The 20,859-nt window shown below is 39.1% G+C and overlaps 1 protein-coding gene across 2 annotated transcripts; it reads right to left on the bottom strand.

The window, feature by feature from the left end:
* Positions 1 to 1,681: 1,681 nt before the first annotated feature.
* LOC307266419 (microtubule-associated protein RP/EB family member 3-like) lies at positions 1,682 to 18,285 on the bottom strand. Of its 2 annotated transcripts, none has more exons than XM_080048436.1 (8): positions 18,196 to 18,285; positions 12,987 to 13,054; positions 12,242 to 12,369; positions 11,995 to 12,140; positions 9,978 to 10,137; positions 7,539 to 7,675; positions 6,873 to 7,025; positions 1,682 to 3,174 (listed from the first exon to the last, which is right to left on the bottom strand). In XM_080048436.1, the coding sequence occupies exons 3-8, from the start codon at positions 12,360 to 12,362 to the stop codon at positions 3,106 to 3,108; spliced, it is 786 nt and encodes a 261-aa protein (XP_079904562.1). In that variant the 5' UTR covers positions 12,363 to 12,369; positions 12,987 to 13,054; positions 18,196 to 18,285; the 3' UTR covers positions 1,682 to 3,105. The 2 variants fall into 2 exon arrangements, with proteins under 2 accessions (XP_079904562.1, XP_079904563.1); XM_080048437.1 differs by having other exon boundaries at positions 12,242 to 12,366.
* Positions 18,286 to 20,859: the final 2,574 nt, after the last annotated feature.

Genomic DNA, 20,859 nt, shown 5'->3' with positions numbered 1-20,859 from the left:
CCCCCTGAAATCTTACTGGCCACTCCAGTGCCCCCCCCCCCCCCCCCCAGTTCAAATGTTATTTTTTATTTTCATTTTATTTTTTTTATGATATGTATCCTAGTTCAGAGATGATATGTATTTTTTTTTCTTTCTTAACTTTTTTTGATAGGTAGTTGCCAAGTTCATCACACAAACACTCCAATCCACTGATATGAGATCAGTTTGCAATTTTCAATTACTAAATTAATGGTCGGACTGTGGCCACTAGAACTGGTCTCTGGTCAGCAAAGGTCTTGAAAACAGCATAAGTGTGCTTGTGACATGCGTGCCACCCATGCACGTGTATAGGCACGTGTCCCAGCAGATTTTTGAAATCTGAATAAAAAAATTAAAGTTTGTAGTTAGCGAGTGTAACATGTTCTTAGCAAGGGCAGACTTTCATAAATAAAGGTTTATTTTTTTAGCAAGATATTTGGTCAAAAGCTAGTGGTCATCCGTCCCTCTGTGCAGTTGTTAGGCATCTGGCTGCTAGCAAGTTATGTTGTCTTGCTAATTTTACTATTCATCTGAGCTGAAATAAATATTGACTTTTTCCTTTATTATCTTCGCCAGAATGCACCAGAATGCTTAGATTACATGTTAAAAACACAAAAAAATCTTCTGGGGGGGATACCCCCAGACCTCCCTTCAGGAGTTTAGTTTTCTGACAAACATTACAATGGATACTAACATGATTTGGGCATTTGGGATTATAAATCATCTTTGAATTGGTTGTACAGCACATCACATGCTATTCATTCAGGTGTGCGATGGCCACCCCACTCTAACTCTGTGGCCCACCTTGGCCACCCCCAGTCAAAATTTCCTGGAATCGCCACTGTGTGTACCCGTGTGTACGATGTGGCTCTTTGCAGTAACACAGTAAAAAATGTGGCTCTTTGTCTCTGACTGTTTGGCCACCCCTGGCGTAGTGGATAGAGCGCGTACCATATTGGCTCCGGCCTTCGTTGCAGTGGTCGCGGGGTCGAGTCCGACCCGTGGACCTTTACTACAGGTCTCTCTTTGTCTCCCCATTTCATCTCTGTACTGTCAAATAAAGCTTGAAAATGCAAAATAAAAATAAAAAATGGCATCCGGACAAGTTTGTTTTAGACCTGTAATATTTACTTCAACTAACCTTTGGTATTTTAAAATACAGCAATATTTTTCCTCTGTACTTTGAATTATTAAGATTAGGTGAAATATGTTGTTGACTATTACATTTAGAAATGGCACACAACTAGGACTATTCATTTCGGATCGAATGTGGGATCCGGACAAGTTCAGGCCAGTATAAATCAATAATTTAATTCGAAATACTACTAAAATTTTGCCTGAAGTACGCTTTAATATTTCAAAATCTATTCCAGTTTTCTCTAAGTTGATGTCAAACTTGAATTGAATTACTGAGTGAAAGGTGTATGATGAATCAGTTTAGTCAACGAATATATTTAAAAATGGTGTCTGCTTACAGCCAGAATTCATCAGTGATCTCGACATCAACATATCTTCACAGCAAAATGTAACAACTTTTTATTTCTTAGGAATTAGTCAAATACTTGTGCTTGAATTTTGTTAAATAATTGTAAAATCGTGTAAACAGTCCGTCTGAGCGTAAAATGTATTTGCATGTTCAACAGAAACATGACAGACAGCAAAATAACGATAAGGTTCGTTTCTCTTGTTGAACCTCAGAGCTTTATTTCATTTCAACAGTAACTCCAAATGATGCAAATAAATCACATGGCGTCCATGGAAACAAACTGTGAGATAGGGTTTGATGTTTTTTTCTCTCAGACTGGTACAACTCCTGTCAATCACACTCAAGCCACAACGCGTTGCCAAAAAAACTGAGTTAAATTGCAACAGAAAAGTAATGATAGCAGCTACAATGTTTAACTCAATCAACACAGTCAAACATTAGTATTTAGTAGTGTCTGTCTTTAGTCTTACTATTTTTTTTTCTCATACATTTGTTTATTCATAGAATTCAAAGCCCGACTTTTGTCTGATAAATAACTCCTACACTGATGCCTCTGACTTAATAGCCTTTGAGGAATTCAATGCAAATAAAAAACAAACCTCATAAAAAGAAATCTAGGAAATATAAAATAGCATCTTCCTTAATCTTTCTGGCTGCAGCCAGTCACTGCATGTTGGCATTTTAGATCATTTCAGTTGGTTTTCGTTTCGCTACATTTAGTGCAAGATCCTCAATGTCCCCAAATCCAAAACCACATATTTATTTTATTTTTTTCAGAAAATGTATAGAGCAGATTATGAAAAAATAAATAAATAAAAACATAAATATATCATGTCGACTCATAAACAAGCTTATGATAAAACCCTCTGTGGTTGGACAACTTGATGAATATGAACATCCTCTGTTTTGGTTTGTGAAAGACGACCACTTTAAGCATGTAAACGTGAGCAGTTCAAAGTCTGTGATATGTCTGCAGGCTAAATATACGCTCACATCTGTCATCATAAGCAAAAACTTTAAAATATATGTGCAGGTCCCTCTTAAAGGGGTTTAATAAAATCATTTATAATCTCGACTTGTGACATTCTTGAGCCAAAATATCCTTAAACTGATCACGATGTGTGAAAAAAACATTGGGTGGTTTCATATATAAACTCTGCACAAAGTGTGATACATTTGTGTTTGTGCGAGGTCACCAATCAAAGTGTCTTGTGAGAGAGAGGGACCTGCCTCTCATAACAGGTTGCACTGCTATCTCCAGGGTCTCAGTGCCAGATGCCTGTAATCTCATTGCTATTAACCTTAAACCAAAGTCAAAGACCAGCGGGTTGCAGTAGCCCTGAAGTGCAGCTGTCCCCTCTGGTAACAGGTTAGAGTACAAGTCGAGTAAGCAAAGCCAGGCAGTTGGGCCAAGTGTCTTTTCCTAGTAAGAGTTTGGGAAGTGAGGAAGTGCAACAAAGTTGAAATGGACATGGAGAGCTACAGACAGGATGGGACAAGTAATGGAGGATTGTAAAAAAATAAATAAAAAGGGAAAACGTAGGGTAGGTTAAAGAGTGAGAGTTGGAGACAGGACGCTTGATGAAGGTGATGAATAGAGTTCAAAACTCCTCCTGGTCTCCCTGTCCTCCATCGTTGATTTCGTCATCTTCTGGTGGTGAAAATCCATCCTGCAAAAGAAGGCTCAGGTTAGTGTGTGGCAGGATGAGAAGTCATAACAGCCTCACAACAAGTTGGTGTTGGTGATAACGTTATAACAAATACTTTATTTTTTATTCACAAAATATTCACAAAGAAAAAAGTATTGGATTTTATTGAATTTTATTTAATTTAACTCCATACAGAATTTAGCACATTATGTGTTATTTTTGTTTATTTACTATCACACAAAACACAAGTTTTCTACTCGAAAAAGAATTGTATTGCCACTGAACCTCCCCAGCTGCAGAGATATTCAGTCCAGGTCTCTCTCACTTTCATGGCTGAGTTGTGTGTTCCTGTAATATATAGTGACTGAAAACCCCTCCCAGACTTGACTGTTCTGGTGGTATTCTGGCTCAAGTGGCTTCCTTCAGAATGGCCACTCGGCGGAGCAGATTATTAAAACAAGTGTAGCCTTCACAATTATCTCTGCTGCTCGATTCCAAGCAGGGGCATGTATAAATGCCACTGGTGCTGCTTTCAACCAGCCTACTACGTTCATACCAGTTTAAGCGAAACCAAAGTTTAACCCCCCTATATTATGGTATTGCTTTTACTTGTGCTGCTCTCTAGCTTCTCCTGGATGTCGGATGAAACCCAAATCACCACCAAGCATTTAATTTCCATGGCAGAACACTGCAACTTTTTTCTTTTCTGCAGCTGCGGATATTAACGCTGCCTTCATTTTCTTACTTCTTCTCGTTTTCGCAGCTTAGACAAGCCCATTCAGGATGTCCAGTTTGAAATAGAAAATCAACAATTTTTTCAGGTTCCGAATCAATTTGTTTTAAGGTCCTAACACGCTGGTCGATTCAAAACTAGGTCTGAAAACCAGCACGGAGCCTTGCCGGTGTGAAAGCCCTATGGGAGGCCATGATCCCAAAACCGGTCTCCACAATGCGTCTTGCTCTTGACAGGCGGTAAGTCAGTTCCCATCATAGGTGGGGTCTCATCTGGTCAGTTTGTAGGGGAAATGCTGCGTCGCCGACACATGAGGGACAGGCCCCCATAGGTGGTCTACTTGAGGTAGAAGGGAGTCCATTTGGCAGGTAAAGTTTCCACTCTCTGAGAGCCTTCTTAAATATTGAATCTTGTAGTGTTCCTCCATTACTGTTTCTCCATAGCCACCAACATCTACCGCCCTGAACAGGTAAGTCAGCATCAGCCAGAGCTAACAGTACGATGAAGAAACAGTGTTTGTAGTTGTAATAGAGTTTATCAACCACATGATGCCGAAGCCTTTTTTACAACACATTTCCCATTAATATCAAATACGGCACCAACACCATTTGGAACATTCCACTTCTACTTAAAACCCTATGCTATCTCCCTCCAGTCCTGCATTGGTGGGAGGTCTCATCTGCTCATTCACAACAAAGTCCTGGAAAGCCTGAGCCCACTTCCACCACAAGTTTGCTCAGTGTCGACACCCCCTCTCTGTAGTTATAGTTGGTGTACGCGTCTCTTGTTGTCAAAAACCTAGAACAAGAACAACAAGTTAATTTACGATTAATTAATGGAGTATCAACACTTCTAAAAAATTTAGTATTTAAACCATTTAAAATATTCAGTAATTATTGATAGTAATATAAAGAAAAAACCTATGTCAATATAACATGTTATTAATCCGAAATTAATGTTATTTCCTAACTGAAGAAGAGGTGAGAACCAAATAGAAGAATTGGTCGATCCTGCAAAGAAATTAGACTACAGAAGGGCACTAAGAGTGGAACTGCAGCTAGTGATAACAGTAGCAGGTGCTAGATTGGCCAACTGTATATAATATAGAAGAGACAGAGGAGACACAGCAAGAGGAGACACAACTGAGACAGACCCCTAAACCTGCCTCCACAAGCCGTACAGAAAGGCCAACAATGAAAATAATAGCTGCTGCCAATTCAGACCAAGCTCGTGCCCAACATTGAGCACCACCACTTTGTGCTAAGCATCCTTTCAGTTCTGAGACGTCTTGATGCTCATATATCAGTGCAAGCCAGGATGAGAATATTTCAGGTTCAAGTTAGCAGTTTACTTTACGTTTGATTTTTGCACAATTTTAAGAAAGGTGCCTTGTTAAAATTAAATGGACTGTGCATTGGGCATTGTGTGAAAGCTTTTCATATGCACTTTTCTTTCTAACAAATGTTCTTTGTTAAAATAATATATTTTTTACAATATTTTGTTTTAGCCACCTATTTCTGAAGTGGATTTACTGTTTCCTAAAGTATATTGTCTCTGTTATTATTTGCAGAATAAAATCTATGTGCACGCAGGATTTATCAAATAATTCTCACCTCAAGCAGTTGGTGTCCATCTTCATAATCAAAGCGGGAAGCCGTTGCAGGCGACTGTCAATCTGTGATGGAGACGGCCTGATGTAGGTCTTGAACATGTCCTCGTGATCCTTTATTGTTGTATCAATAACTTGAACTCCCCTTGCTGCTCTCTATTTTTCAGAAGTTTATATAACAATACTCTCCTCGTTTTTTGTCTCTCCTTTTCTTTTATTCTACCATTGTAGATCAGAGATAGACACAACAATGCTTTCTTATCCTCTTACATACAGTAGCTGAACTGAAGAAAAAAAATACATATTTTCCCTCCCAAACATTTTTTTTCTTTCTTTCCCTCCAAAAAGTGTTTTTTGCTACGAACACAAGAGTTATTGACAATGTATATAACTACTCTTGTTTAACAAATTCAATATGGAATATTTAATGCGTTATAGCCTAATTTTAAACAGAAATATACATCAAAAACACAAATTAAATGCATTTTGATTATCAGTTGAATGTAAAAGGTTCTGTCATCTATATCTATATTTAAACAATTATATATACGTATATTCTACTTGAACATAAAATAGTGGAACCATGATTTTTATAGCCCATTTTCTAAGGGAATTATTATTCAGACGGAACCATATTTTCTTCTCCAATTTTATTTTACATACATGCTAAATTACATACTATAATCAGATATTACGGATACATGTTGTGGGAGGGAAAAAAATGTGTGGTGTGCTTTAGGGCGGGCTGTCCACTGAACGGACGTCCACTGAGGCACCTCCACGTCATTGCTGCCTTCGGTCCGAAGCGATAGCAGCCGCACTTTAAAAAAGCCTGGCTCTCCTGTGGAATCCTCCAGCAGGGAGGCGCTTTTCAGGGCCGGTTAACGCGTGGCGGAGTGAAAAGTGCTTCAATTCTAACATAAGGTTACAGGTAGGGGACAAAAAATCAAATTACTGATCTCCTGCATATTCACAGTAACCAGGTAACCACGGAGCATGTTAAACGTGTTTCTCAGATTACCTGCTACTCCTGACGTGTCTGGGTAACCCTGCTTTCTTGTACTGATTATGACCTTCGCTGAATTTGTATTAGGTACAGGGATAATGCGTTGTAAAGGCACATACATTCGTTCAACTTATTGCTTTGTAGAGTGTATCCCGAAGTATCCCAAAAACTGTTAAATATATTCCAATGTATTTTGTACTAAATAACGAGTAGGTGATGTCATCAATGACTAAGCCAATACTAAAGTTAAATTCACACACTTTATATATGCGATCTATGTTGCTCTCATTGCATATAATTAAACCCTGCAGGAGTGTCAAATTGTCCGTCTGGTTGCGTGTGCTCCGTGTGTGTGGCTTGATTGTATTTACCTCTGTAGCGTACAGTGTTGCCATGATTTTTGCCAGGACCGGGCTGCTTTCGCCTTCGTGTTCCTGGCAGATGAGCTCGATGTCTCTCAGCTTTCCAAAATAGAAGTCCCTCTCCTTCTCCAGCCCGTCCACAGTCAGCTTCAGGTCCAGCAGCTACGAGCAAAGACATGCCGCAGAGAAAAATGACTAAGGGATCAAACATCTTGTGGGTAATATATAAACCAGATACACAGCAGAGCGGTTGATACTGTAACTAATATACTGTATGTAGAAAAACATTTAAGAAAAATATAGTATGATTTATATGATGGGTACTGATCAAACCAGCACAGCAGAATATTTTATGGAATCTTTAGAAAGGAAATAAGCTATTGAAGTTATTCTACTACAAGACTTAATGAGTTCAGAACACAGTAATAAATGTTTTAATTAATACCATGGAACAGTGTCCATTTTGGTTTTTCATTATAAGTCTTAATTCGATTTTCTCAGCATGACATTGCTTGTTCCAAATAGATGTAACACACATGCAATTTTGGGAAAAGTCTGAACAAACAACACCTTGCTGAACATAAACCTACAATTATGCAATGTAATGTGAGTCCCCCACAGGAAGCTGGTACCTTGGTGGGGTGTCAAAGCAGGAGAACAGATTTATTTTTGTACCTGCTGGTTGAGTTCTACAAGCTCAGCATCACAGCCATTTCGGCTCACGGGAGCATTCTTGCGGCTCACTGCTGAGTTGATCTGCCTCTGGGCGTTAGGAGCAATCTTTGGTGCTGTGGGAGACGTTCTCATGGGACCTGGAGGACAGAGACATTACAAATGTTGATATATCTACAATTGTCTGAATGGATAGGTTTAGGCTGTGTTGTTTTTGGTCGATTGATTGTGTGAAACATATTTTCTTAATCTAAACACACAATATGTAACAATCCGCTGCTAAGGGGCAAACGATCAGTACAATAACCAAAGATGGGAGTTTGATGATGTCATGGATCATGGAAACAGCTTTGGCGAGTGAATACGCAGCGCAGGGCAATGCATAACCGCGTTCCATCAAAATCTACAATAGAACAAACAACAATGCAATGCAATGCTATGGAGCTGCTACATCTCCATTTCCTTTTTTGGCACGGTTGTAGAGTGACTGTGACTAGTGAATGATGAGTGATCATTACTCTGATTTTAAAAATGTATGGAAACATTTGTGATGCGTTCAGTACACAACTGGAAAATATATATATCTGGTTATGGAATTTTGTGAAGTTTCAATGCAAAATCAATACAAATAAATTTCACCTTTACACAAATACAGCTGTCTACACTTGGATTGTAATAGCTCATGCTTTAGTGGGATTAAATGTGTAAATATGACCAAATGTAAATCTTATGTATAAAGTCTCACTTTTGTATTGGTGTTTAAGTAAATGGCTGCATATTTGGCCATGAGCTCGGTCAAACATTTCGGAGTGCAAAAAAAGACTGAGGCTGAACAGAAGCACTGTTGAATCCAACAAAGGGCTTACAGCTGTTGTTGTTGTGCTGCTGATGTGACCAGCACATAGAGCGCAGACAACACTACCTTGTTGACTCTGATTTTAAGGTTAACCTACTTTTAACTTTCATACCTTAAAGCCATGTCCTAACTGTCAACAAGCCACTGCCAGACATGATGGTTGGTCAAAATATCCTCACTTTGCAACGGTTTCCTCTACTATTAGGCCTAAAACACATTTTATAAAGACTCGACAACACACGCTCATGCACAAACACACACAGATTCATCTCACAAAGGATGTATTATTTCTAAGGCTGTCACCGTTAACGCGTTAATAGAGATTAGATTAAAGTCAGAGCATTAGACGTAGATTTTTTTTAATCGCGTGCTGCTTTTTTCCCCCTTCGACGCACCCTTACTTGTTGTCAAGCCACCGTAGCACCTTCCTGCTTCATCCAGCCACTGTCATGGAGAAGAACGACAACAATAAGATTCTGAATGTCTTGTTCTAATTTAAAAAAATCCCAAAAGGCCTTGTCTAACCCAAAGGTAATATGCACCTTGTGTAAACGGAAAACAAATATCACCTACGAGCTAAGCATACAAGTACAGCTAATCAGACGGATGCTAACGGGCACAGGCAAAGCATTATTTTGGGGAGTGCAAATCGCCTTATGACCTTGTTGTAGCATTTCTTTTCTGTTTAAGGCAAATTATATTTTGAAGTAGACATTGTGTTACATCAGACTCACTGCACTTTGATTTTAAATAAATTTAAAAATTCAAATTCATAAAGTAACTTTCATTGCATTTATTCGATTCCCAGAAGAGATACACTGTTTAAATTGCTTTACATTGTTAATATGGACTTAAAAGCTGCTGTGAAATGCAAAAGAATACAATTTTGAACATGCAATGTAAAATCTGTTTAATTGCGTTTAACTCTGGAAATTCAGCGATTAATCGTGATTTATTTATTGTTTGACAGCCCTACTCATTTAATAAGCATATCAAATTTTGAGTGACGCGTGTCTTAGATTCGATAGATTTTTGCATTTTCTGCAACTGAAACCTTGACAATGACTAGACACTTTAGGTATAGAGCCTTCTGCTTAAGACGGTTGATTCCTCTTTTGATTTACACACAGCAAATCCAAATGCTTTATTCTCTGAGTCTGAGCAACGACTTGGAGAAAAGAGGAGGGAATATCTTGTGAAGTGTGCAAGAGTGTTGATGTCCACAAGACTTTGAGGTTGTTTTAAAATATTCAACTTGATCAGGATTTTGAAGTGTTATACGACCACACAGATACAAAGTAACTTGCAGTTTCAATGTTGTCGAGGCACTCATTGACAAGCGCAAACATACTCACACACATGCTCAATACAGGGGATGTTGTTACCTGAGCGAGAGGGTCTTTTAGCTTTGTGCAGAATGGGTTCACCTGGGTTAAGAGGTGGGGATGCGGTTGCATGAAGAGGTGAAAGCAATGAAATGAAGCCCGTTGGGTTCACACACAGTCAATTGTCTGTGTGTGTGTGTGTGTGTGTGTGTGTGGTATCTTCGTTGTGTGTGTGTGTGTGTGTGTGTGTGTGTAATGTACCTTGGTTAGGTGGAGTTGGGGTTCCCTCGTGGCCCTGTCGTATCAGTAAAGGGTCATACTCCTTTCCGTCGTAGTTGGCGTCAAAAAACTTCTTAAACCACTGAAGGAACTCAAAGTTGTCCTGGAACTTCCCCTTCACCAACCTCTCCACAGGGATAATCTGAGACAGAGAGAGAGAGTGAGAGAAAATGTTTGAGTCCAGCCAGTGACCATTGTTGCATGTATTATTTATTCCCCACCCCCCCATCTAATTTTGACGATTTTTAGAAAAATGTGTTGGTATGTAGGGGAGAACGGGGCAATTTGTCACACGGGTTGGTTGTCACAATCGTTATATCTCGGAACCAGAAGGCGCTGTCTGTGAAATTTTGGTATGTAAATATCCAGAATTGGGATCAGAGGTCACCTACATAGTCTTCCTTGGAGTTAGACAGCTGAATTTGAGGTGAGACGACTGTTTGTGGTTTTCATGTCAAATTGAAAATATTTAGCTCCTCAGTATTTGTCTTTTAGGCTTTTACACAATGGGTTTATAACAAAACACTTGTTACCCTCAGAAAGTGTGAAGGGTAAACTATAGTTTAGATTGTGGTTAGCAAGCTAATTAGTTGTCAGATGGTTGTTGGCCTTGATGCTAGCAAGAAATTCAAGTTGGGGTTGGTCATCACATTTTTTGGGGGGTTGGTTGTCACATGTTATCTCAAGGCTGCAGCCAGAAAAGGAACCCAATAACGAAATAAATCGTCAAGCTGTATCCTCACTGACACCCCAGAGAAGGAAAGAATAGAGCAGGAAAAGGCAGCTAGCATGCAAAAGAAAAAAGGGCAACAAAATCAAAACAACCCAGTGCATCCCAAACTAGACCAGCTGCCAAGGCTACAGTAAGTTATGTAGGCCTATTTGTCAGCTTGACAATGCAATTAAACTTTAAAATTTAGTTCTACTTTCTTGCCTTCTTTTTAAGATTATTCCCATTAAGATAACATTGTGACAAACAACCCCATAGTGTTTGACAACCGACCCCTTGATGGGGTCGGTTGTCACAATGTGTAAGGGTGTCTTTGATGATTAATTTCTTCTTTATTACAATAAGATAGAAAAAGTGAGGGGTACACATTTCAAGCCAACACCTTAAGCTTCAATTTAATGTAGGAATGACTATTGAAAGATGTTTAGGTGATGAGCAATTCTCACTAGAGTAAAAAGTGTGCCTACTTACCCCGTTCTCCCCTAAGTGCTAAGGGAGCATGTTTTAATAAAACCTGTGACCCTTACCTGTTAAATGTCTTGTATTTCATGTTTCTATGTGCTACACAGGCTTAGATATTAAGGTTTTGGTAGACGTTGACAATTCATAGGATTTTTTTAGAAAACCCTCAGGAGATAAGAACACGTATCCTAGAGTGCCATAGTCATCAATGGGTAAATCGGCCTAAAAAAACACCCTCTTAACATTTAGTAAACATTGAATAACTTCACAGAATGTAAACGTTTACTAAATGTTTTATCGTTTACTTTGGCATATGGAGACATAGAATGAAACCATTTAAAAGCTTAAAACCTTGGCTTTAACTTTAAATCACTGCCTTAACCCTAAAATTAATCAAAAATGTATCAAATTTCTCAGCCTCTGGTGCATATAAATATCAAATGAAAACCATTTGAAAGTTTAAACCCTTGGCTTTAACTGTGTATCGTTGCCTTTGCCTTAAAGTGTATTAATAACATGTTTTTAAATATCAACAAACAAAAAATTATAGGAAAATAACTGAAACTGTATAGAGATAATTATCCCTGTTTAAACTTATTGTACAATTAGAACCACTTTGAAACAGTTTTTCATGGTGGGAGCAAACAAAGTGCTTTCGATTAGTCCATCGGTAGAATCTGAATTCCGCTGGTGCTCATATGTCAATGAACATATTTGAATAACTGTTAACCCTGGATGACGATTTGTTTAATCAAATCTGTGTGTGTGTGTGTGTGTGTGTGTGTGTGTGTGTCTGTGTGTTCTTACCCTGTCCACATTTGTCTTCTTGAATGCACCCTGTAAGATCTTGAAATTGTTGATATATTCGTGTTCCAATTTGGCTTGGAACTTTACTTTCTTCAACAATATGCACCCTGGAAACAGCATGTCCATGAACTGACAGTAAGCAACACCTAGGAAAACAGATCACACACACAAACATTTACTTTTAGAGCTTATTGTACGATTTGAGTTTGATTACAATCTTAAAAGAAAAGAAACACGTGTTGTTTACCTGAACCGAGCTGCTCGATCTTTGTGACATTGAGCTGTAGAGAGTCGTTGACCCACGCCAACATTTCATGACGACTCAGGTTCTCTACGCTTGTAGCGGTGGAGTAGACATTAACCGCCATCCTCCTACTTCACAAAAAAAACATAGATTATTATATATAGCTATATGTATATATATAAATTGTTTCATCTATACACATCTACATAAGTATTTTTTTGAATAATGTAAGCAACATATATATATTTTTTTTATTTATATTTTTTGATATTTTTTGTGCATTTTTATGCTTTATTGATAGTGCAGAGAGACAGAGGTGAAATGGGGCAGAGAGAGGAGTGACATGCAGAGAACGACCGCGGGCGGGAATCAAACCCAGGTCTGCTGCTGGGCCCGGCCTGGGGGGTTTGGGGGGGGGACGCCCTACCAACTGAGCTAAGGGCGCCCCCAGCAACATCATTTTTAAACTTTTTAATGACAGTCTATTCTTTTTCAATCTAAAGTATATTTTAGAGCCATGCCACGCTCAAGAACAGCAGTCTATGGTCAGGAATGCAAAAATCTGAACCGGTTGCTTCTCATAGAAATAAATGTACTAGATGTTATAGCAAGGCAACGGAAAAAGTCGGAGAAATTCAGATTTCTCAGGTTACATTATTTGCTACCCATTTACAATAAATAATGTCAATTGTTTCATATTGGCCCTTCTTCCCTGCTTCATGGCCAGTCAAATTTTTTTTTCACTCACCTGTGCTGTGTATATTTTCGATGTTAACTCTTCAAATGGGGTTGTGGTTGACCACTTTGTAGAAAAACCTGGAGACAGAAACCAGAATCATGTGAGATCGGTCCTGCTATATTTACAACAGCACTGTGACGACCATCAGACTTTGTGCTTACTGTATATTTTACATCTTATATAAAACATAACTTCCTCAGTACCTGAGTTTCTGTTCAATAGAGCTCAACAGGAAACACCTATTTTTTAAGCAGTTCTGAAATCTCCCCATTCAAAACCTCCATTGACATATCAACAATTCCATGGAACCAAGCCAAGCAGCTACTGGAACATTCATAAGTTTAAAAAATGATTAGCCAAAAGACGGTTGGAAAACTCAAAAGGTACAATACAAGGCCTCTGCACACCGGGCATGTTTTATTCGTGCAATTAATTTGCGCGTTATTAATAATTACTTACATAGTCAATACAAGCTTCCACATCAGCGCCATAATTTTGCTTCACGAAATTGAGGCTTTTATTTTTTCGAACAGAGTTCGATTTTTCTAGAACGTTGCTTCCGATAGTGAGACTTGTCAAAATTCACTTCTAAATTATTCGCCTTTTCCTGCCGTTGATTCGCGTCCGATGTGCAACTGCCTTTAGTCCGCTGTTTCTCTGTAGTAAAAAAGAAAATTACCGCCACTCGATAGCCAAACTTGGGCATTTTATTTCGATGGCAACAGCGGGCTCCACCAATCAGAGCGGGTTGACACTGATTGCGGGTAGTGTTATTCCCCCTGAGATTGTGAAATAAATTGTGTTTTTCTTAAACAAGGTTGATATCATACAAACTTGTGTATCTGGTTGTTCACCAGAAATGATATCTAGGACCTTCAAGGATCACAACCTGGGTGGACAAACTAGTCAAGTACCTGCTGGAAGAGCTACAGGGGGCGGAAATAGCAAATCGAAGCCATGGTTTAAGGCAAGGGTAACATTTTAAATGTTTAACTTATAGATATCATCATGAAACTTTGCCAGTTGATTTCTGACATTCAAACAATGATTTTTTGTATTAAAGTTATTTAATATTTTTTTTAATATACTATATGCAAATTTGGCATATTTCACTCATTATTAGGGCTGTCCCGAATTATTCTAATATTTGAATACTCGTTTGGTAAGATAGTATTCGAAGCTCAATTCAGTATTCAGAATATTATTATTATTGTTTTTTTGCATAAGTATCTTATGGTCCTAGATATAATTTCTGGTGAACAACCTTACAACATTCCAAGCCCATAAAATCACTTTGCCCCCTGGGTATTATTGGATAGATTTGGAGAGACCGAGTTGAAATGGGGCAAAGATGGGAGGACATGCAGAGAACCGACCATGATTCTAACCAGGTCTGCTGCGACCAGGACTGAGCCTCTAAGGTCACACTAACCACTACACTATGAGCGCCCCTACACACCACAATTTCACACTGATGTTGCACGTTGGAAGTCTACCTTAGATGGTTATTATGACATTGTGGCTAAATATCAAATCCACTATGGAGACACTGTTGAGATCTGTAGTGTAGTCTATATAGAACTACGGTTTAGTGTCCTCTTCCCAAAGAGAGACACTACCTATAAACTAGCATTCACTAGTTCACTAATCTCTGTTACTGTTAATCCTTTTAGCTCACGTCCAACATGATGTTACTAATCGTAGTTCATGGTGCCAACAACACAGCTCTGATTCATCACACGGACGGTTTCAGATAAGGAAAAGATAACATGGTACAGGATGTTGAGCTAGAGACAATCATTTCCTGACTGCAGGGCTTCACAGCTTAAACACTGTCCAACAGGCAAATGCTGCTAATTTGGTTGAGGCTGGTGACACGGGTTTGACACATTGTCTGTTAGCCCCAGAAATCTACTTTGAAATCTAATTTGTAGGGTAGAAATAAATAATGAAATAAGTAAAAACTCAAATCTCAAAAGTGCGTCAAATAAATAAATTGTTAAAGGTGAAGTAAGCGGTTTATTTATGTTAATATAAGTGTTAAATCGCTCTTTATTCATACAGTGATCACTTACATAATGTGCGCGTTTCATAAAGCCGATCTCTCAGTCAGCTGCTTTGCATGTAATCGGCAAATAAACTTAATGGAGTATCCCAAAATTTTTATCCAATCAGAAGAGAGAACGCTACAAACCCACACTCGTCTCACTCATATATAGGCTGTGTCTTGATTCAGGGGTTGCATGGGTATTGCAGCCTACGAAGGCTGCATTTGAAGACCGATTGCGTCATAGCGGCGCGCAAAGGCTGTCCCGTTTGCAAGGCTCCTTGCAAGGCTCCTCATATCATGGACCTAAATGCAGCCTTCATTTCACGGTTTTGAAGGCTGCATCAGATGTATCCTTCGCAACCCAACATATCCCATGATTCATTGCGTTTTTTTCAGAGATGGCATAAAATAAAATAAAAAATAACAAAACAGCAACGTGTTGCTCCATCTTCTTAACTTTTATCTTCCTTTCTTTTTTTCTTGTACTTTTTTTTCTTTTCGTCTGGTAGGCAACTTCTTTTTCTTTTTTCCTCCGTTGACAGGGCTGTCTCCGTTGGCAGCAATCAGGGTTGCTAGGCAGCACAGGAGCGTCGAGTCGTCACGCAAGGTAACGGCTTGTTACGTAAACCGGAAATGCTCGTAAACCGAGACCTGCGGAGACCGTCCCGTTTAACAAGGCTCGTTGGCCTTAAAACCGGCCTTAAAATCGGCCTTCATAGGCTATAGCCTTCATAGACCGCGAGACTGCGTCCTACCAAGGCTGCAACCCCTGAATCAAGACACAGCCATAGTATACACTCCATGGTCTCACTGCCGGTGCACGCCAGAGCAAGAGATGGATGAATGTGTATGCGCCTACAATGGCGGAGCAGGTAAAAATGCTTCCCAATGTCTGTTTTGATGGTTTTTATCATGTTTTATCACACTTATGGATCTGAGATGATGCTAGATAACTTGCTGCTTACCGCAGTGCATTAATGTGGTGACGTAGGGACGAGCGAGGGGACTGCTATCTGCAGTAACTGACAGGAAGTTAGCTAAAAGAACCATTCCGCTTACAGCACCTTTAAGCTGAATGTTGTGCATAATATTTTTATCATAAAGAGCAGCGTACTACTAGCCTGGTCCAACCAGACCATCGTACTTCATTTCATTTGTACAGAAGGTCTGGAAGTGCTGTAATTGGCAAACGTTCACTCACTTGGAGGCGGGTGTCTGTCGAAGTTTAAAACTATTAGATCTGCCCAGTGCCACTCTGGATTAGCCAAACAATCGCATCACGTTTGGTCGTCACGTACGTGTCATGAGCCGGCTTTTGACGGTGCGTTCCAGTTGGACAGGGAACTCGGAAATTTCCGACTTCACTACATATTGTAGTCTATGAATCTACCAGTACCTGGCAACGGTAACTTGTTAGAGCCTAACGTTTAGTTATTTGGACGAGAACGGTTTTAGGCGTCCATACTTTCGCGAGCAGATGCACTGGAACACAGACAGGTCGGAACTCGGAACTACCAAGTCGGATATCTCCTTCTTCCGAGTATAAAGGAACGCAGCATTCAACTGAAACTGGAGCGAGACTTCGACGTCATCGTTCTCAGCCACTCGCTCTGTTCACTGATTGGACGACTGTAGATTCTCCGGCGAAAGGAAATGCACTGTACACCCAGACTTACTACCGAAGGGAAAATTAAATTTGGCCTGAAGTAGGCGGGCGGGCGGAGCTGCCTTTACGCAGCCCCATGCAGCGCTCCAAAGTGACCCGTGTGCGCACTATTGAATCAGCTGCACTGCATTAGTATTATCTACAAACAATTGTCCAACAAAGTCATCGGCTACCCGGCACAGCCTGCACTGCAAGTCCAGGCTTTTTACAAACTTGCGTACACGAGGTGAGAGCTGGCGTGGGATTTGAGCGTACCCTAGGGTCACGTCTAATTTGATAAATGCGGAGGTTTGCGTTGAAATGTGCGTACACCCACTTTTCTGGTCTACTCACGGTTGATAAATGAGGCCCAGTGTGTGTGCTAAATAAATGGCAACAGAAAGTTTATCAATTTTGTTAGTTTGTGTGCTTTGCTTAGTTTTTTGTTATTTTTTAATAAAACACTTCAGAATATTTTGATTATAGTATAAACACGACAGAGTACTGTTAAGATAAGCATTCATAAGCATAAATAGTAAAAGACACTTAGTAACAAATATTAATTGAATGGTGGAAACGCATAGAAAGAATAAACTAAATTGGAAGTTTGGTTTTCAAAAAGATGCAGTTTAGTTAAACTACAATGACTTCAGTGTCATCGCAATGTCATTATTACATAGTTTGTTTATTATTGAAAGTGTTTTTTATGTGCAATGTTGTTGTTTAATAAATCAGACTGATTGCACAGCCCCGTATTTTAATTATTTAGGCCTATAGGTTTTTTTATCCTATCAAAAATGTATTTTCGGCAGGTAAAGGGGTACTGGGCTCAGAAAATATTTCTAAGGGGGTAAATTATTGAAAAATAGTTTGAGAAGCAATGCTAAAGCCGATGGGCGGAGTCCATGTTCTTATTGGACAGAATGAATAAATCGAGTTAAAATAAAACACCGATGGAGAGGCAATAATTATTATTCAAATGTTGCTGCAGTGGCATGACCAACATTATGTGCTACGTAGAAAGAAAATAAATATGAATGTGCGTAGTAACTCATCTAAACACTTCAGTTGTTTATATACGCTTTGTAAGCGAGTCTCACAGCCGCTGTTGTGCTGAGTTTGGTCGTTTTCTCTGGTGTTTTGACTGTTCGTCATTCGGGTCGGTCGGTGCCAAAATGTGTGACTGTGCAGTGGCGCTGTTAGCTACGAGCTACTGCTAACGCTGGCTGCTAATGTTGTCGCTGTTCAATCTAATTTAATTCCCATTCAATTACATAAGCGAACTCGTTGTATCAGTCCATGTGTAACTGAATACGGGACTTTGTGTAAGGTAAAGCCTCCCACTGCCCCTCCTCTTCCATATGAGGCCCTTACGATAACGCACTTTACTAGTGACGGAGTAACGGCTCAGCACCGGATAAAACTAGTATTGGCGTGAGACATCACTCAAACAACCCGTCAAATTAATGGTTTACTAACGTGAACGAATGCGTTTTGAGTTAAGTTGAGTTAATATTACTCACTGTAGTGCGGCAGCGTCTTCCCGTTGTGTATGCTGATGGGCTTGGCTTGTTCTCCGTTGCTACGACTGTAGTACTGTTGCCTCGGCGAGCTGCGTGATAGTGTGCTCGACCTAAGCCGCTGACTGTGAGCATGCGCAGTAGAGTTGCAGACTTTCTTCATTACTTTCAGTGAAACTGGTGTCCCGTGAGCCGCCATGATGGAGAAACAGGGTCCTGTGGTCCTACGCAACCATAGTACGCAACACGATTGTGATTCGCAATTTCTAAAAAGTTGCATCTTTGTACCTTTTTTAATGAAAATGTGTTTATTATTTGTCTATTATTTTGCTACTGCAACTTTAAAATTTATTTTCGCGTATGAATAACCCTATATCTGTTTTGCTTCCAACTGAGGTCATATTCAGCACAGTAGGCTATGCTATAGGCTTCCATAATAATAATAATAATATTTGCAAAGTTTTACTTTTCTAATGGCTGTCTTAGCTGCAGTTCGATGTCCAATGTTGTCTAGGACTGCTTTATTATTTAAGGCAGGTCAACCAGGCTGTTATATCAACTTAAATGAAGCTAATTGCTTCTATCTTTGCTTGAGCCCTTGTAGCCTTTAAGATGTGTTAACCTTTTACATGCAAGGGTTTTCATGGATTTAAATAGGACCGATTTGCGTTTTTTATATAGATAAAGAAAGTTAAGAAACCCCAAATTTCCGCAATTTTTAGTGTTTATGAGATCTGTAACATTTGTAACACTTTTATATGAAAACTTTCTATTTTATATGTATGTATTTTTCTGTATGACAGACTCTACAAACTTGTGCAGGAGCTCCCAAGAAGCGCCCAATAAATCTTTCAGTTGTTGATTCTACTCGCTTTGAAAAAAACCTGGACATACAGCAGAAGTTACTATTAATATTTGTAGCATTTTTATATTTACGTCACTTTAGACACAGAGCATCCCAGGCACATTTAATTAATTTTATATTATTGTTATATCTATTAATTAATTAATTAATTACTGAATTTAGCTAAATTTGACTATTTTATTCACAAAACACAAGTGTGACCAAACATTTTGACACATAGAAAGAGTCACGTTATTTTTCTAACTTTATTCTTTTGCAGTTACTTTTGTGGTAAGAAACAAGCAGCCACTTACAGATTCAACAGGTTCACTGTCCAACACAACAAGAATCTACAAACACACACACAGCCACCGACCAGTCACAGTGCCTTCGAAACAACAAAACCATCCAACAGGAAAATAACATCATTGTAGCTAATTGTAAAAAAAACAGCACCAGTTGTTGTGAACTTGTGGCGTTAAGGAGCAGTTTCACTCCATGAGGTGCTCTTCATGCATGGGTGTGTGGTGAGGGTGGCACAGGGTGAGTCACATTGGCACATTTATTCTTTCAATTGAAATACATACAATTCTAAATACATAATACACAGACAAGAATACATGATCATGTATAAATATAATACTGCTAGGCAGGAATGAGATATCATCAGGAGGTGACAAGGTTTTCTTCAGCCTGTGCAGCTCAATCTTCCTGCTCTGTGGAGACACTCTGCCATAATAACAATCCTATGTACTTCCATGCTACCGAAACTCAACAACATAATATCATTTATTTCAGAGTGATCTGTGCACAATCTGGGGCCTCATTTATCAACTGAATATACAGACAACTTTGCACATAAAGTGCGAACACAATTTTTCCAGGCAGCGAATCAGATGTTGTCTTATGCTTGATGATGCATACATATTTAAAACCACTACTTTTCAAGAGTGTGTAACAAGCCCCATTGTGGTAAACAAATGTCACAGATAAATCACACAATTTATACATAAGTGTTTTTCAGGTGTGTTTTGTGTAAATGTAGCAACTTTTTTGCTCTTGAACCACTTTTCCTTATGTAAATTAGCTGTTCATGCAAATTGAAATTGAATGTAACCTTTTTCTATTGATTTCTGTTTTCTATTAGCAGTTCTAGAGAACTACAGCTTGTTTTGCACACATCTTGATAAATGAGGACCCCAGGTGTGTTTTCAGCAGTACAACAGTTCCTAAAGGCTCTAAGAAGTGATCGCTCTGGTGAATGAGAAGGCACTGCATTTTCCTTTATTGTTGTCAATTAGATCAAGCATTATTCTCATGTTCTGTATTATCAGTAGCAGCTGTGTCACATTCTTCATCCTTCCTTTAATAATCTGAACTGACCTTTTTCAGTCTAGTAACTCTTTGCATTGCTGCATAGCATTGTGGCAGGGATGTTTGTGGGATATATGTAAGTGTACTTGTTTCAGTCAGAGGCAGTGGAAACATAAGGATGGATAAGGTCAAGTCTAGAGAGTGTCGCTGGTAAGATCACACGGTGTTCAAAGCAGTTGGATTTCATCACCACACAGCGCAGTTCATCCGTTTGGAAATTAAAACAGTGTGAGAAAGAACCCACAGTGCAGCAGGAAGCCGAGCCCAGCGGGTGTTTAGTCACAAAACAGGATCCATACACATATTCATATGAGTCTAAAGCTATATGGTGTCTATAGTGTGCTGCACGTTTGTCTGAGTAACAGGAGTATAATAGATATTTCACTGAAACCAGTTCTACTCTTCTTTTTTTAAATAATTCAGTCGACATCACCATAGTTCAAACCATC

This window comes from Ammodytes marinus, assembly GCF_949987685.1.
Source record: "Ammodytes marinus genome assembly, chromosome: 19".
In the NCBI taxonomy this organism is placed as follows: domain Eukaryota; kingdom Metazoa; phylum Chordata; class Actinopteri; order Uranoscopiformes; family Ammodytidae; genus Ammodytes; species Ammodytes marinus.
This window is presented reverse-complemented; position numbering and strand designations above follow the sequence as displayed.

Excerpts from the sequence above, each read along its gene's own strand:
- LOC307266419 (XM_080048436.1), bottom strand. The coding sequence starts at position 12,362 with ATGGCGGTTAATGTCTACTCCACCGCTACAAGCGTAGAGAACCTGAGT. Across the intron at positions 10,138-11,994 it reads AGAAGACAAATGTGGACAGG|ATTATCCCTGTGGAGAGGTT; the intron begins GTAAGAACACAC and ends TCTCTGTCTCAG. Across the intron at positions 7,026-7,538 it reads TTGTAGAACTCAACCAGCAG|CTGCTGGACCTGAAGCTGAC; the intron begins GTACAAAAATAA and ends CTTTGCTCGTAG.